Below are 15,057 nucleotides of genomic sequence, written 5' to 3'. Positions count from 1 at the left end.
GTGACTCAGTCGGTTAGGCATCTGACTCATGGTTTCGGCTCAGGTCGTGATCTCATGGGTCGTGTCAGGCTCTGTGCTTAGCGTGGAGTTGGGTTGAAGTTTTCTCTCTCCCTCTCCCCCTGCATGCACATACACACACACACACACACACTCTCTCTAAATAAAATCTTTAAAAAAAGGAAAGAGGTTTTGACACATGCTACGACATGGAGAGATCCTGCAAGTGTTATGCTAAGGGAAATAAGCCAGACACAGAAGAACGATAATAGGCAGATTCATAGAGACAGAAAGTAGAACAGTGACTGCTAGAAACTGAAGAAAGGGTGTATGGAGAGGTATTGTTTAGTAGGGACAGAGTGTGTGTTGGGGATGATGGAAAGGTTTTGGGTATTGATAGTGGTGATTATATACAAAATACTGCGAATGTAATTAACGCCACTGCATCATACTCTAACAAATTGTTAAAATGATAAATATTATATATACTTTACTCCAAAAAAGCCCTCTCACATTAATAGAAGAATAGAAAGTGACTTAATGCCAGAGGTGAGAAAGGACTTTTTTTTTTTTTTTTTAAGATTTTATTTATCTATTTGACAGACAGAGATCACAAGTAGCAGAGCGGCAGGCAGAGAGAGAGGGGGAAGCAGGCTCCCTGCCAAGAAAAGAGCCCGTCTCAGAGCTCGATCCCAGGACCCCAAGATCATGACCCGAGCCAAAGGCAGAGCCTTTAACCCACTGAGCCGCCCAGGCGCCCTGAGAAAGGACTTTTTAAATTACGTGAAGTTCAAAAGCACAAGCATAAAGAACCTGACTCAGAAATGGCCAAGGAACTTGAATAGATCTCTCTCCCCTGGAAAAAATATTTTCATACCAAAGGAAGCTCGCGGGGTGCATTCTTTTGTGTCTGGTATCTTTCTCTTGGTTCAAGATTTTGTAGGTGGGTCCTCCTTGTTTGCTGGTACGTCTTAAAGCCCGCTTGCTTGAGGGGGAGGCAAGTTTTGAAGTTGAGACGGTGCACGGACAATTGGGATGGGTAATTTATCCTCAAAGCTAGGCTTGGGACCCCCTGCCCTGGCCTTCGGTGACCTCTCAGCTTTCCAACCTGCGGGGTCTTTCTTGGTTCAGAAAGGCGCCGGGGAGGTTGGAGGCTGGGCTCGACTGCCACCTGGTGGTGATTCTGGACAGTGCACCCACAGAAGCGAGCAAAGGTCCAGTGGGGTGGGGAGATGGTGGGGTCAGGCAAGTGTTTGGGGCCGGAATTCACCGAGCACCTACTCAGTGTGTGTGTATGTGTGTACAGACATGACCTAGATTGGGTTGACCTGAAGGGGCTTCCGGGAGAGGCAGATTACCCAAAACTGACTCCAGTAGGGGCAGAATGAGATCCTAGCGGCATAGAGGTGGGGAGTGCAGAGCCAACAGGGAGTCATTTGACTGGGGTATTCGGGGAAGGTTTCTCCAGGCATCGTCTCAGCTGCAGGTGGAAGGGAAGGGTGTTGAGGCAGAGGGAACAGCACAGGCCAAGTTGTGGAGGCAGGACCATGCAATGTATGGCTTTCTAAACTCGAGACAAATAATACGGTAACTCATATCCGTTGCGAACATTTTAAAGTTAGAAAGAAAAGGGGCACCTGGCTGGCTCAGTGGGTTAAAGTTAGAAAAAAAATGTAGGGCTTCCTCCCACCTCCCACGTCAGCCCCCAGCCGTTTTCCTGCAGAAGACTGACTTTAGCGGCTCCCACCAATAGGACGAATGGTGAGGCCGGTTTGGGACTTAAGCCTAAAGAAGGCCTGGCATCTTTCATTTTTGCTCTGGGGGAAGCCAGCGACTGTATAAGATGTGTGGCTACTGTGCTGGGAGGACCACGGTGGGAGGGAGAGACTGCATGATGCAGAACAGAGGGACTGAGGACTAAGCTGGCAGATACATGCCCCAGCTGGCCATCAGCCATCCGGGTCATCCTAGCTGAGATGTCACACTCAGGGGTCAGGGAGTCACCTTGAACATTCCAGCAGCAGCCGGCCCTGGAGCAGAGAGAAGTTGCCCAGATTTCTGACCCACAGGATGGGGAGCAAACTAAATGGTGATTGTGTTAAGTCACTAAGTTCCAGAGTGTGTTATCACACAACAGTATTCAGAGCACCCCATACCCTAGGCTGCCCCTGGTCGCCAGTTTCTGGTGGCCCTTCCATTGGGAGAAACCTCCACAAACACACGCAGGAATGAATTCCTGCATCTCCTCTCAATTCTGTGGGGTTTGCACACCACACCTCCCGGCCCACCCTTGGCCTTCTCCTCTTTTTTTTTTTTTTTTTAATATTTTATTTATTTGACAGACAGAGATCACAAGTAGGCAGAAAGGCAGGTAGAGAGAGAGGGAAGAAGCAGGCTCCCTGCTGAGCAGAGAGCCCGATGCGGGGCTCGATCCCAGGACCCTGAGATCATGACCTGAGCTGAAGGCAGAGGCTTTAACCCACTGAGCCACCCAGGCGCCCCGGCCTTCTCCTCTTAATGGTCTCTTCCTAGATCTTGATTCTAGATGTGTGTTGTTCAGCACAGTACCCATTAAACACAGGAGGCTATTTAAATGTAATTAAAATGGAATAAAATAAAGAAATTCATTTCCTCCATCACATACTAGCCTCAAGGGCTCACGGGCCACAGGTGGCTTATAGCTCCCATATGACACAGCACAGATGTAGGACATTGCCATCATCCCAGAAAGTTCTATGGGACAGTGCGGGTCTAGATCTTCTCCCTTGGTCCTCTCCCTCATCACTCAGCCCCAGAAGCAGCATAGTGCCCCCCCCCCACCCCAGTGATGCGCTCCCGATGCTGTCCACAAGCTCCTGCTATGACCATGTCCATTTTTGTCGGTGCAGCTGTGAGTATCTTTGTAGTATAAATGCCCAGCCTTTCTGGGCTCAGCGACGTTTCTGGGCCAAATTACAACTAGAGGTTCCACCATTTAACACGGCCACTAGACGTTTGTAAGAGTGTTTGTTTTCCTGCACCATCAACACTACGTATAATGAAAAACATTTTTTCTTTAACTAATGGCCAATATTTTCAAGACAAACATAACTCGACCAGGATCCTGCTTCGCCACATCCTTCTTTTACTTCACTGGGCCCTTGGGTTCGTTCCCATGTTGACATCTGAAGATCTGCCTTGTCCTTTTTATTGATTTATTTTTTAAATTGTGGTAAAATTCAGATAACATGAAATTGTTCATTATTTTAATTATTTTTAAAATAATAATTTTAATTATTTTAAAGGCACATTTATTTTAAAAATAAATTTAATTATTTTTAAATGCACAGTTCAGTGCCATTAAGTACATTCTCAACGTAGTGCAGCCTTCACCAACATCCGTCTCCAGAAGCTTCTCATCATCCCAAGTGGAAACTCTTTCCCCATTAAACAACCCCCGACCCCTCTGACCCCTGGCCCCTAGCATCCACCATGCTACTTTCTGTCTTTATGAGTGTGACGGCTCTCAGGAACTCATCTAAGTGGACTCATACGGTATTTGTCCTTTTGTGCCTGGTGTATTGCACTTAGCGTCGCGTCCTCAAGGTTCATCCATGTTGTAGTATCTCTGAATTTCCTTCCCTTTAAAGGCTGAATGATTGTCGTATGTAGAGGCCATATTTTGCTTATCCATTTATACGTCAATGGATGCTTGGGTGCTTCGACCTTTTTGGCTGTTGCGAATAACGCTGTGATGAGCATGGGTGTGCGTGCGTGTTCTCAAAACCCTGCTTCTGGTTCTTTTGGGACATACAGCTAGAATTGGAAGTACCTGATCCTATGGTAGTTCTATTTTTAATTTTTTTGAGGAACCACCATACTGTTTCCAACAGTGGCTACACCAGTTTGCTTTCACACCGACATTTTCACCGTATCTTCACCAACACTTGTTATTTCCTATTTTTCTGGAGAGTAGCCATCCCAGTGGGTATGGGGTGGTCTTTCGTGGTGGCTTGGATTTGTGTCTCCCTAATGATTCGTGACGTTGAGCATCTTTTCATGTGCTTATTAGCCATTCACCTATCTCCACTGGAGAAATGGAAATGTCGATTTCAAGTCCTCCCCCCATTTTTAATTGGGTTGTTCCTCTGTTGCTGAGTTGTAGAAAGTTTCTTACATGTTCTGGATATTAACCTATCAGATACATGATTTGCAAGTATTTTCTCCCATTCTTCAGGGATGACTTACGACTCTGTTGATTTTTCCCTCTGCTGCACAGAAGTTTTTAATTTTGACATCGTCTGATTTATCTACTTCTTTCTTGTGGGGGGTGGTCTGTGCTTCAGGTAGTCAAATACTGTATCCTTTTAAATGGCCATGGAGCTGTCCATGGGGAGTGTGGCTGTCTCAGAATTGGATCTATCAGCAAATCCTGAAGGTTCTCCTTTCAGAAAAAGATTCAGAACCTGACCCCTTCTCTCACCACCTCCACAGCCACCCTGCTGGGGGAGTGTCCCATCAGCTGTTTGCATGGACTGGGGTTACCTCCTCCTTGGGCTCCCCGCTTCGGCCTTGACTGCTAGTAGTGAGCACCCCCTACTTCCCACTTGCAGCCAGAGGGATTCTATTAGAACCCACGTCAGATCCTGTTCCTCTTCTGTTCAGAACTCTCCATGGCTCCCAGCTAGCCTGGAGTAAAAGCCGAAGTCTGTTTAGTGCCCCACAAAACCCTGTGTGATATGGCCCTCACTATTTCTTTCTTCCTTTAAAAAAAATTATTTATTTGAGAGAGAGAGAGAGGCTACAAGCAGGGGGAGGGGCAGAGAGAGAGGGACAAGCAGACTCCCTGCTGAGCGGGGAGCCCGATGCTGGACTTCACCCCAGGATCCAAGATGACCTGAGCTGAAGTCAGACGCTTAACGGACTGAGCCACCCAGGCACCCCTGGCCCCCACTATTTCTGAAATAATTTCTTCCTACTGTCCATCTTCTTCACCTACAGCAACTGCATGGGCCAGGCATGCTCTTACATTAGGGCCTTTGCACGTGCTGTTCCCCCTGTGGGGCCTACCCTCCCCACAGCTATCTGTGTTCCCTAATGTAAAATTAAAATCCACCCCCCCCATTCCCTTCCTTTGCTGTATTTTTCTCCAGGGTGTTTACCAGGATCTAACATAATGTATATGTTACTCATTGACCTTGTTTCTTGTTTGTCTTCTCCAAGGGGAATGTCAACACCATGAAAATAGGAATCGCTCTGTCTCGTTCTAGGGCACAAGCCACTAGAGGTGCCAAAAAATATATGATGAATGACTAAGTGAAAATGAGCACTTTTTGTCTGTAGACATTGGTCCGTTGGACATTTTAATTTCTTGCAGGAGCCTGCTCCTGTCCTGTGGCTATCTGTCCTAGCCACAGTGCCGACTTCTGTATCCCGAAGCAACAAGATTGACTTAAATCACTCCTGCATTCCCAGATATCGCCACGTGGTGGCAGCATACGCACAGACAAGTTTCACCAGCTGGCCTTGAGCGTCTCCCCGGACTCCAAAACTCTGGGTCCCGGGATATTTGGTTTGACAGCCCTCAGGGATCTAATTTCAGCCCCAATTGGTAAATGGGGAAAGTGGACTTTAAAGAGGAGGTGTCGTGGGGAAAGTCTTGGAATCAGGGGTCTGGCTCTTTTACTGGTTCCCTGTGATCTTGGGGAAGGTCTGAACCCTTTCTGGACCTGTTTCCCATCAGCCTACTTTGTGAGGCTTCCAGGACCGACTGGGGTCAGGCCCTCTGAGGGGCTGAGGAGATGCACTCCCATGTGTCATGGTGGCCCAGTGGGAGGGGCAACTGCTGGCTCAGAAGGCCCAAGACAGGGGGATAGTATCACCCCACTCTACAGACCAGGGACTGAGGTCAAGAGGACACACTGGAGTGTCCCCAGCCAGGAGGGTACAGAACAGGAACCAAAGTCCACCTCCTGCAAGCCCCCCATTCCAGATCCACTAGAGACCATCTCTGATGGTTCCTTTTTCAGACTTATGTTTCTACCCGCGGGCTGATTTCTACCCCCTGCGAACACCTTTAACCGTTCTCCATCAAGGGAGTGACACTGGGACTCCCTTTGGGCAAGTTGCCTTGGTTTTCTCCTCCTGAAAATGGGGCCGAGGAGAAGCTGCAGAGGCTGGGAGAAGGGATTTTGAAAGCAGTTTGGGGGCAGAGGAGGGTGTATCCGGGTAGGAAAGATCCTGTTCCTCCACAGCCCCCGCCTGGCTCCTGCCCACACTTGCAGCCACATAGGCCCAGCCCACGGGTTCTGGTTTTAAAAGAGAAGCTGAAAATTGGAATTTTGATGTGAAGTCTCCTGATTTTTAAATGTTAGCAATAAATTCATTAGAAAAAAAAAAAAAAACCACACAATAAAGCAAAATGCCAGAGAGTCACGCTGAACATGTTTCTAGGTTGGATTTGACTCCTGGCTCCCCACTGGAGACCTGCTCCCACCCCAGGCTCCTACAGACACGTAGGTGGGGTGGTAGCTGGGAGAGGGCATTGTGGGTGGTGTCAGGTGGAATCTGGCTTCTGGCCTGTCCCTGGCACAGGAACACGGGGCGTGCTGGTGGCCCCTGGGCCCTAGGGGTTCCGTGCCCATCAGACCCTCCTTGGAGGGGAGGCTGAGTGTTCACGGTGCGGCAGCGGGCAGGGCCTGTTGAGCAATGAGGTTTATAAACACAAGGCCTTACGTCACCTGAACACACAGCTTCTGTGCCTGCACCGGGGGTGGCACTGCGGCGGCCATGGACTTCTCCGTCAGGCCAGAGTAGGAAATCTGGAGCAGGGAAGGGCGGGCAGCCAAAAGGCTCAGTGTCTGGTGGGTGAAGTCCATCCTGGAGGCCAGCCAAACAAGACCCTGGTGGGGTGAGTCTGGTTCTTGGGGGCCAGTCACCAGGATTGGGTTGCCCTTCCACTCACTGTGTGACCCTGGGGTGGCCTCCTCTGGGTCTCACTTCTTTCACTCAGAAAATGGGGTTGACATCCCCAGACCCATTATGATTTATTATAAATCCAAAGGGGGAAGGTGATCCTGGAAAGGTTTTAGTCCTTTCCCCCCCTTAAATGTGATGTCAGCCTCAGTTTCCTCATTTGTAAAGTGGAGGTAACAGGATCTGCTTCCTGTAAGTTTTCAAGAGGGTTAAATGAGTTAATACAAGCGGAGAGCTTAAAATGTGGATCAGAGAGGGTGGAAGATGCTTGAGGACACACAGCAAATCCTCTAATGAGCTTCAGAACCCCTGATCTCACTGCAGTCTCTCCAGAACCCTGATAGGGGTGTGTGTGTGTTGGGTGGGGTGCTGCTGAGGCCCAGAGAGGGAAACCATCTTGCCCGAGGTTACACAGCCCAGCACATGGGCTTTCTCCGCTTCCTCATACATTGAGTATTTTTCCTGTGTCAGGCACTGTTCTAGGCATGGGGCACATCAATGAACTAAACAAAAATCCCTGCCCTAATGGGGATGGCATGGGGAGGGGACAGTGGGGACAGAAAGCCACATGCATAAGGGAGACAATTTTGATTGTAAAGAGAATACAGGAAAGTGAAAGAAGCCACTGAGGGTCTGACTTTCGGTGGGAAGGGCTTCTTGGAGGTAACCTTTGGGCTGAACCCTGAGGAGTTATCTTGGGCAGAGCTAGGGGAACAGTGTTCTTGGTCCAGAGGGAACAGCAGATGCAATCACCACTGGTAAATTTTGGTCATGCCCAGGCAAGGAGGTCCAGTATTCACAGGCCAGCCCTCATGGAATGGGCAGGTTTTGGCGGGGGCGGAGACTGAGGTAGACTGGACAAGTAGGATAATGGTAGCTGGTGACAGGTTGGGAAGGAAATTCACTTGCAGGTGGGGCCAGGAGGGCCTCTTGGAGGTGGTGTGAGCGTCCCACTTTGCTGAGCTCTGAGCGTCCCACTTTGCCGCTTGAAAGGCCTGGCTGAGTAGCCCTGGGGCCTCAGATCCCTCCCTGTCCCAGAGGCTGCTGGGAAGGCCCCGAAAGCCAGCGGGCACGGTCAGTGTTTCATCCTGTTCTTCCCTGCTCCCCCCACCCCCCAAGGGCGCTTGGAGATGTCATTTCTCCAGCTCTCTGGGGCGGAGGTCACCCCAGCTCAGCAGATAACACTGAAGGTTGAGCAATGCCTGCCCGCCCGCCAGGGCCAGGGCTGGGGTCAGTGGGCCGGGGGTTATCCCCAGGCAGGCTGGGAGCTCCTGCCTAGGCGGCCTGGGCTGGGAGTGGCAGAGGGGTGGGCCCAGGGAGCTGCCCAAATGGCCTAGGAATGGGGCTGGAGAGGCCAAAGGGCCCCCTGAGCCCCTGCAGCCCACTGTTCCAATCCAGGATGGGCCCCGGTCTGTCTTCCCTTCTGTGTAGCAGGAGTAGCAGAAGCATCCTCCCGCCAGGGTGGAAAAGTGGACCCTGGGGCCAGGCCCACCCTCAGTACAAAGTGGGGACTTGGTAACAACGGGGAAAATCCCTTCTCTCTCCTGCATGGCTCTCCGTGGGGTCTGGCTTGACACCCCCACCCCAGCCTCAGGAGTAAATTTTTCTCAGGTTGGCAAATAGGTCCTTAGGGTGCCCTGACAAGAGCTCTGGAGACTAGGGGGGGCGGGCAACGAGGCCCTGTGACCCTGAGTGTCTTAGTAGCCCTCCACCAGGGCTGCTTCTTACCCTGTGTGTGTGGGGGGCGGTGGCTTCTTTCTGATGTGCCTCCCAGAGTGGACTTAAAAATGAAGCCTTATGTTTGGGAACCTGTGGCGTAGACAGTAACACAGTTAATAACCGTAACGGCACCTTCATGGACGGAGCTTGGAGAAGCGAAGCGACTCGCCCAAGGTCACATCGTGTGGCAGATTCTAGCACCCCCGCCCCCTTCCACCTCCTGGACCCGGGTCTGGGTCGGGTGGGGCCAGAGAAGACCCAGGTGTGGTCTAAGGGAGAGGGCGGGTCCGATGGGCGGGGCTAGGGGAGGGGCGCAGTCGCGGCAGCAGAGACCCGGGTGGAGTGCTCCCGTGAACAGCCCATCATGCCCCCCGACCAGGGTCCTTGTATTGGATGTGGCTTTAGGAGGGGAGTCTCCACCGGCGTGGAATCCCCTCCTTCCGAGAGCTGGGGATGGGGGCAAGTTTAGGGGCGGGGCCACGCCCGGGGTCACCTCTTCAGGAGCCAGAGCTGGGGGGCGGGGGCGCTGGGGTCTCCGCGATCCGGCGCGCTAGCGTCTCCTCCGTGGGGCGTCCGGACTGGGCGCCGCGGATCCTGAAGCCACGGCCTCCTCCAGCAGGGGGCGGGCAGCGGCCGTGTTTTGGGTGGGGGAAGGCGATCGCGTTGCCCCCTCCACGGATTCCCCCCCCTTCCAGTACAGCCTCCAGCCCAGAGGGGGCGGTCCGGGGGCGGGGTCGCGCCTCCCCCTTTCGCTCCCAATCCCGCGGCGGCTGGGTGGGGGTGGGCAGGGGGCGTAAGGCCGCCCCCCGGGGCCCACCGACCCCCGAAGGCGCACTCCTGCTCTCGGGTCTGACCGCCGTGCCCAGCCGACGCCCTCCCGGGGGTCTCGGGCTGCCACACCGCGTCCCGGCGGCGGCGGGAGGGGCCGGGGAGGCTGCCAGCGTGACGCAGCCGTTGCCATGGGCCGCCTTTATAAATAACCGGGCTCAGGAGAAACTTTAGCGAGTCAGAGCCGCGCACGGGACCGGGAAGAGGACCCACGCGAGGGTCCAGCCGTCAGCCCCCGCACTAGTAGCGGCCACCCCGGCGGCAGCAGCAGCAAGCAGCGACACAGCGGCGACAGTTCGGAGCCAGGAGGCCGCGCCACCTGCGGGCCGGCCGGAGCGGGCAGCCCCAGGCCCCCTCCCCGGGCACCCGCGTTCATGCAACGCCTGGTGGCCTGGGACCCAGCATGTCTGCCCCTGCCGCCGCCGCCTGCCTTTAAATCCATGGAAGTGGCCAACTTCTACTACGAGGCGGACTGCTTGGCTGCTGCGTACGCCGGCAAGGCGGCCCCCGCGGCGCCCCCCGCGGCCAGACCCGGGCCGCGCCCCCCCGCCGGCGAGCTGGGTAGCATCGGCGACCACGAGCGCGCCATCGACTTCAGCCCGTACCTGGAGCCGCTGGGCGCGCCGCAGGCCCCGGCGCCGGCCACAGCCACGGACACCTTCGAGGCGGCTCCGCCCGCGCCCGCCCCCGCGCCCGCCTCCTCCGGGCAGCACCACGACTTCCTCTCCGACCTCTTCTCCGACGACTACGGGGGCAAGAACTGCAAGAAGGCATCCGAGTACGGCTACGTGAGCCTGGGGCGCTTGGGGGCCGCCAAGGGCGCACTGCACCCCGGCTGCTTCGCGCCCCTGCACCCGCCGCCCCCGCCGCCGCCGCCGCAGCCCGCCGAGCTCAAGGCGGAGCCGGGCTTCGAGCCCGCGGACTGCAAGCGGAAGGAGGAGGCCGGAGCGCCGGGCGGCGGTGCCGCAGGCATGGCGGCTGGCTTCCCGTACGCGCTGCGCGCCTACCTCGGCTACCAGGCGGTGCCGAGCGGCAGCAGCGGGAGCCTGTCCACGTCCTCGTCGTCCAGCCCGCCTGGCACGCCGAGCCCCGCCGACGCCAAGGCGCCCCCGGCCGCCTGCTATGCGGGGGCGGCGCCCGCGCCCTCGCAGGTCAAGAGCAAGGCCAAGAAGACAGTGGACAAGCACAGCGACGAGTACAAGATCCGGCGCGAGCGCAACAACATCGCGGTGCGCAAGAGCCGCGACAAGGCCAAGATGCGCAACCTGGAGACGCAGCACAAGGTCCTGGAGCTCACGGCCGAGAACGAGCGGCTCCAGAAGAAGGTGGAGCAGCTGTCGCGCGAGCTCAGCACCCTGCGGAACTTGTTCAAGCAGCTGCCCGAGCCCCTGCTCGCCTCCTCCGGCCACTGCTAGCGCGGCCCCCGCGCGCGTCCCCCTGCCGGCCGGCCTCCGCGCTGCCGGGCGCGCCGCGGCCGCGGAGACTCCGGGAAGCGCCCGCGCTCCCGCCCCCGCCCCTGGTGGCGCCGGCAAAACTTTGGCACTGGGGCACTTGGCAGCGCGGGGAGCTCGTCGGTAATTTTAATATTTTATTATATATATATCTATATTTTTGTCCAAACCAACCGCACATGCAGATGGGGCGCCCGCCCGTGGTGTTATTTAAAGAAGAAATGTCTATGTGTACAGATGAATGATAAACTCTCTGCCTCTCCCCCTGCCTCCTCTCCAGGCGCCGGCGGGCGGGCCGGTTTCGAAGTTGATGCAATCGGTTTAAACATGGCTGAACGCGTGTGTACACGGGACTGACGCAACCCACGTGTAACTGTCAGCCGGGCCCTGAGTAATCGCTCAAAGATGTTCCTACGGGGTTGTTGATGTTGTGTTGTTGTTGTTGTTGTTGTTGTTTTTTGGTCTTTTTTTTTTTGTATTATAAAAAATAATCTATTTCTATGAGAAAAGAGGCGTCTGTATATTTGGGAATCTTTTCCGTTTCAAGCATTAAGAACACTTTAATAAACTTTTTTTTTTTTTTTTTTTTTTTTTTTAAAGAATGGTTAAAGGCCTTTTGGGGGCAGTAGTTGGCTTTTGATTTTTTTTTTCTTTATTTTTGGTTTCTATGATTTTATATTTGCTTTCCTGGTGTGTGTGGGGGGGAGGTTCTTGTGAGTTGGGGGGGTCCTGTTAATTTTGGCGTTTTTGGTGGTTGGGTGGGGGTGTTACAGCTGTTTCTTTTTCCTCCCCTCCTCTGCTACTCCCTCCACAGGCTGTGCTTGGAGATGGGGGTGCCAGGCTTGTGGGGGGAGGCAGAGGAGTGCTGGGTCAGCCTCTCAGAGTGACTCAGCGCCCTTGGGTGCTGAGGAGGAGTGACTGGGAACCCTGCTTGGGGAGAGGTCTAGGACCGCCCGCTGGTCCTGAGTGCCAGCCAGGCTTGGGTTCAGGGGGGTCTCTGTGACCTCTGTACAGTGTTTGGGGATCGGGCCAGCAGGCCACATTATGTAGGAGAAGAGGGTCTTGGTCCCGTTGAGCCCAAGTTGGGGCAGATTCTTTTTGGTGAGTGTAGTTGGGCGGGCTGTTTAAAAAATACTTTGTGTGTGTATATATTTATTTTAAGAGGAGCCTGGGTGTGTGGGCGAGCTTGTGTTTGTGTGTCCCTGGCCTGCGGGAGGGGAGAAGCTGGGCCAGGTGGAGGGGGGTGGGGGAAGGGTTCCTACATTTCCATTCCCCTTCCTTGGGGCAGGAGGTTTACCGGCTTGCCTTCTTTGCCCAGGTGTGGACACCAAGTTCCAGCCTTACGTGCTTGCTCATGGTGGCTGAGCCCTGTTTGAACCTGGGAACATTGTCTCTGATTCCCTGGGACAGAAGGGACCTCTGGCGAGTCTTCTGCTTCTCTGCCCCCTGATACCCTCCTACCCCTCTGCACTGCACCCCCATGGCCCTTCCAGCCCTGGACAGCACTCCTGAGAGCTGAGGATGGACACGGAGGGCTTAGTGTGGGTACACGTTCGGCATCCCGCCGGGCCTGGCACACAGGAGGTATTATATAAGCGTTTACTCTTGTTATTATTTTTTGCTGGGAGGTTCCTGGCATTTGGCAACCAGTCTCCAGTGCAGCGAGAGTGTGGTGAGTGCCTACCAGGGGTCGGGTGTCCAGTAAGTCCTGGACCTAATGCATTTCATGTAAGCCTCCCAACAACCTTGGCACAGGTGGGTATGATAGTGAGGCCAGTTTTTAGAGCCATGGAGCAGACTTCTGTCACATCCCTAAGGGTACGAAGATGGTTTGGGGTTCCCCTGTCCTAGGAATTCAGGGGTGGGTCAGATGGGCGCTTCAGAGAGTGGTTTGCCAAGGGCCTGGGGCAGCCTGGGGTCAAGAAACAGCTGCTGGTATGGTGGTTTTAGAAGAGGACATGCTTTTCCCCTCCTTTTCCCTCTGGGGGCCTGGATGTGCTTTTGCTGTGGGAGCCTCGAATAAGGGGGGCAGAGATAAGCAGCTCCTACAGTCAAGGAGCTGAGGGGCCAGGCAAACTCCACCCCCCTAACCCCAACCTTTTGTTTGTGGCACGGGGGCTGGACGGGCACTGGGCACAGAAAATCTCACTTTGGTCCTGGGCCTCCATTGTCCCTCCCACTCCCCAGCAGGTCTCCGCTCTGTCCTGGCTGGGCGGGTGACTGATTATATCCCTGGGCCCGCCAAGTACCAGCAGCAGCACCTGGGCTCGAGGGCAAAGGCTGGGAGCCTGATGCCAGGGAAGGAGGGGGCTCAGTTCTGCTGGGGATGGGGAGGTCATGATTCAGAAATGCACCTTCCCCATCCCACTCTCCTCTTGATCACTGAGAGTTGGCTGGTGGCTGCTGCTCCGAGGTGAGAGGGTAGCCGCCCAGCCACATGGGGACCCCAGGCTTCCTTCTCCTGAGCACTGTCTTGGAGCCCTTTCCACGCTCACATCTGGATATAATCTCCGGAAACACTCCAGCGAAGGTGTAATACCCATTTGATAAAAGTAAACTGCGGCCCACAGAAGTGGGGTTAGTGCTCAAGGAATGGGGTGAAGCCAGTTACAGAGTTGGGTCTGACCCCTAGGTCTCTGGGGAAAGCTTGGCGTCTAGAGCCTCTTGTGATCCTAGCCCCTTTCCCCAGTCCTGGGCCCTGTCTGATGACTCCTTGCCTGGCCAGAGTTAAGTGACTTGCACACAGTTTCACAATTTGGAAGCAAAAGACAAGGGATTTGACCCTGAGCCCATCTGAAGAAGGTTGGGAAAAAGTTAGCAGGTTGAGGGCTCTGCTGATGGTCTGGGTGGCCTGGTGCAGGAGTGCTGTGGACAGAGCTGTGCCCAAAGGACTCTGGGAGATGTCATAGGTGAGGAACAGCCACTTCATGGATCACAAGGCTAAAAGGACTAAAGGCTTGCAGGGAGGAGGGAGGAAGCCATTCACAAGTCAGAAAACAAGGGAGTAGGCTGGGGGAAGTGGGGACAGGAGGCCAGAGACGAGCCTCGAGGAATAGTAACAACAGCGTGTGTGAGTTCGGTGCTTATGATGGGGAAAGTGCCCCTCCAAGGCCTTGGCTCAGATGGACTTGCTGGATCCTTCTGTCTGCCCAAGAAGGCTGATCATGTTAACCACAGACCCATTTAGTGGGGTTGACCACTGAGCCTAGCTGGGAGCCCCAACCAGTGTTTGCTTAGTACAGGAGAGTTGACGAAACACATTCATACTTCCCAATCCTAGGCAGTTGTCCCACAGCCTGGTGATTTCACCAGGGAGAAAAGTGGGTGTCCAGAGTGAAAGCCGGAGACACTGGCGGCTGCTTGCCCGTTGAATTACCCCGGCTGCGTCTTGGAGGCTGTGGCTTTGGTGATGGGCATTTTCCTGCCAAGCAGACAGGCTCAGAGAAGGGAAGGGACCTGTCCAAGGTGGCACAACTGAGAATGTGTGAGTTGGGGTAGGAAAGAGAAGGGAGTCTCCCCCGTGGCAACACTTAAAGGTGTCCTCCTCCCCCGGAGTCCCTGGGACCATTTTGTCTTTGTTTCTGAGATAATTATCTGTCCAGTTACTTTTTCCATTTGTTTGGCGAGCATTTGCTCAGCACCTTTGGAGTGCCAGGCCCAATGCTTGGGGCTGGGGACAGGGTGACCAAGACAGAGGTGATGGTTTAGGGGGAGAGGCTGACACTAAGTGTCCACTAACTAGAACAAAGTAATGACAGGTGGGGACAAGGGCTCTCAAGGAAGGAAAGTGGGGCAGGGAGTGGCTGGGAGGTCCAGGAAGGCCTCACAGGAGGCGGCATTTGAGCAGACATCTGAGCCAGGTGAGGTGTGAGGGAGACAGGCCTTGGTTTATTGGGCATGCGCATGCTGTGCTGGGTGCTGCGGTGTTTTATACGGCTTTTAGTCCTACAGTAACCCAATGACTTAAGAGCTGTTTATCATTCCTCTTCCTCAGTTGGGGAAACCAAGGCACAGAGAGACGAAGTCACTGTCCCAACAGCTGATGAGTGACTTGTGTGACAATTGAATTCACGTCTTACCTTTGAACCTGAGAATCCTTCTCTTCCTG

At 54.4% G+C, this 15,057-nt stretch overlaps 1 protein-coding gene across 1 annotated transcript; it reads left to right on the top strand.

The window, feature by feature from the left end:
• The first annotated feature begins 9,425 nt into the window (after positions 1-9,425).
• CEBPB (CCAAT enhancer binding protein beta) lies at positions 9,426-11,530 on the top strand. The gene has a single exon (XM_032350367.1). It carries the CDS (start codon positions 9,873-9,875, stop codon positions 10,911-10,913), a length of 1,041 nt encoding a protein of 346 aa, XP_032206258.1. The 5' UTR covers positions 9,426-9,872; the 3' UTR covers positions 10,914-11,530.
• The last annotated feature ends 3,527 nt before the right edge of the window (positions 11,531-15,057 follow it).

The sequence above is a fragment of the Mustela erminea genome, chromosome 7, assembly GCF_009829155.1.
Source record: "Mustela erminea isolate mMusErm1 chromosome 7, mMusErm1.Pri, whole genome shotgun sequence".
NCBI classification, from domain to species: domain Eukaryota; kingdom Metazoa; phylum Chordata; class Mammalia; order Carnivora; family Mustelidae; genus Mustela; species Mustela erminea.
The sequence above is the reverse complement of the archived record's forward strand: the minus strand, read 5'-3'. Positions and strand labels throughout refer to the sequence as shown.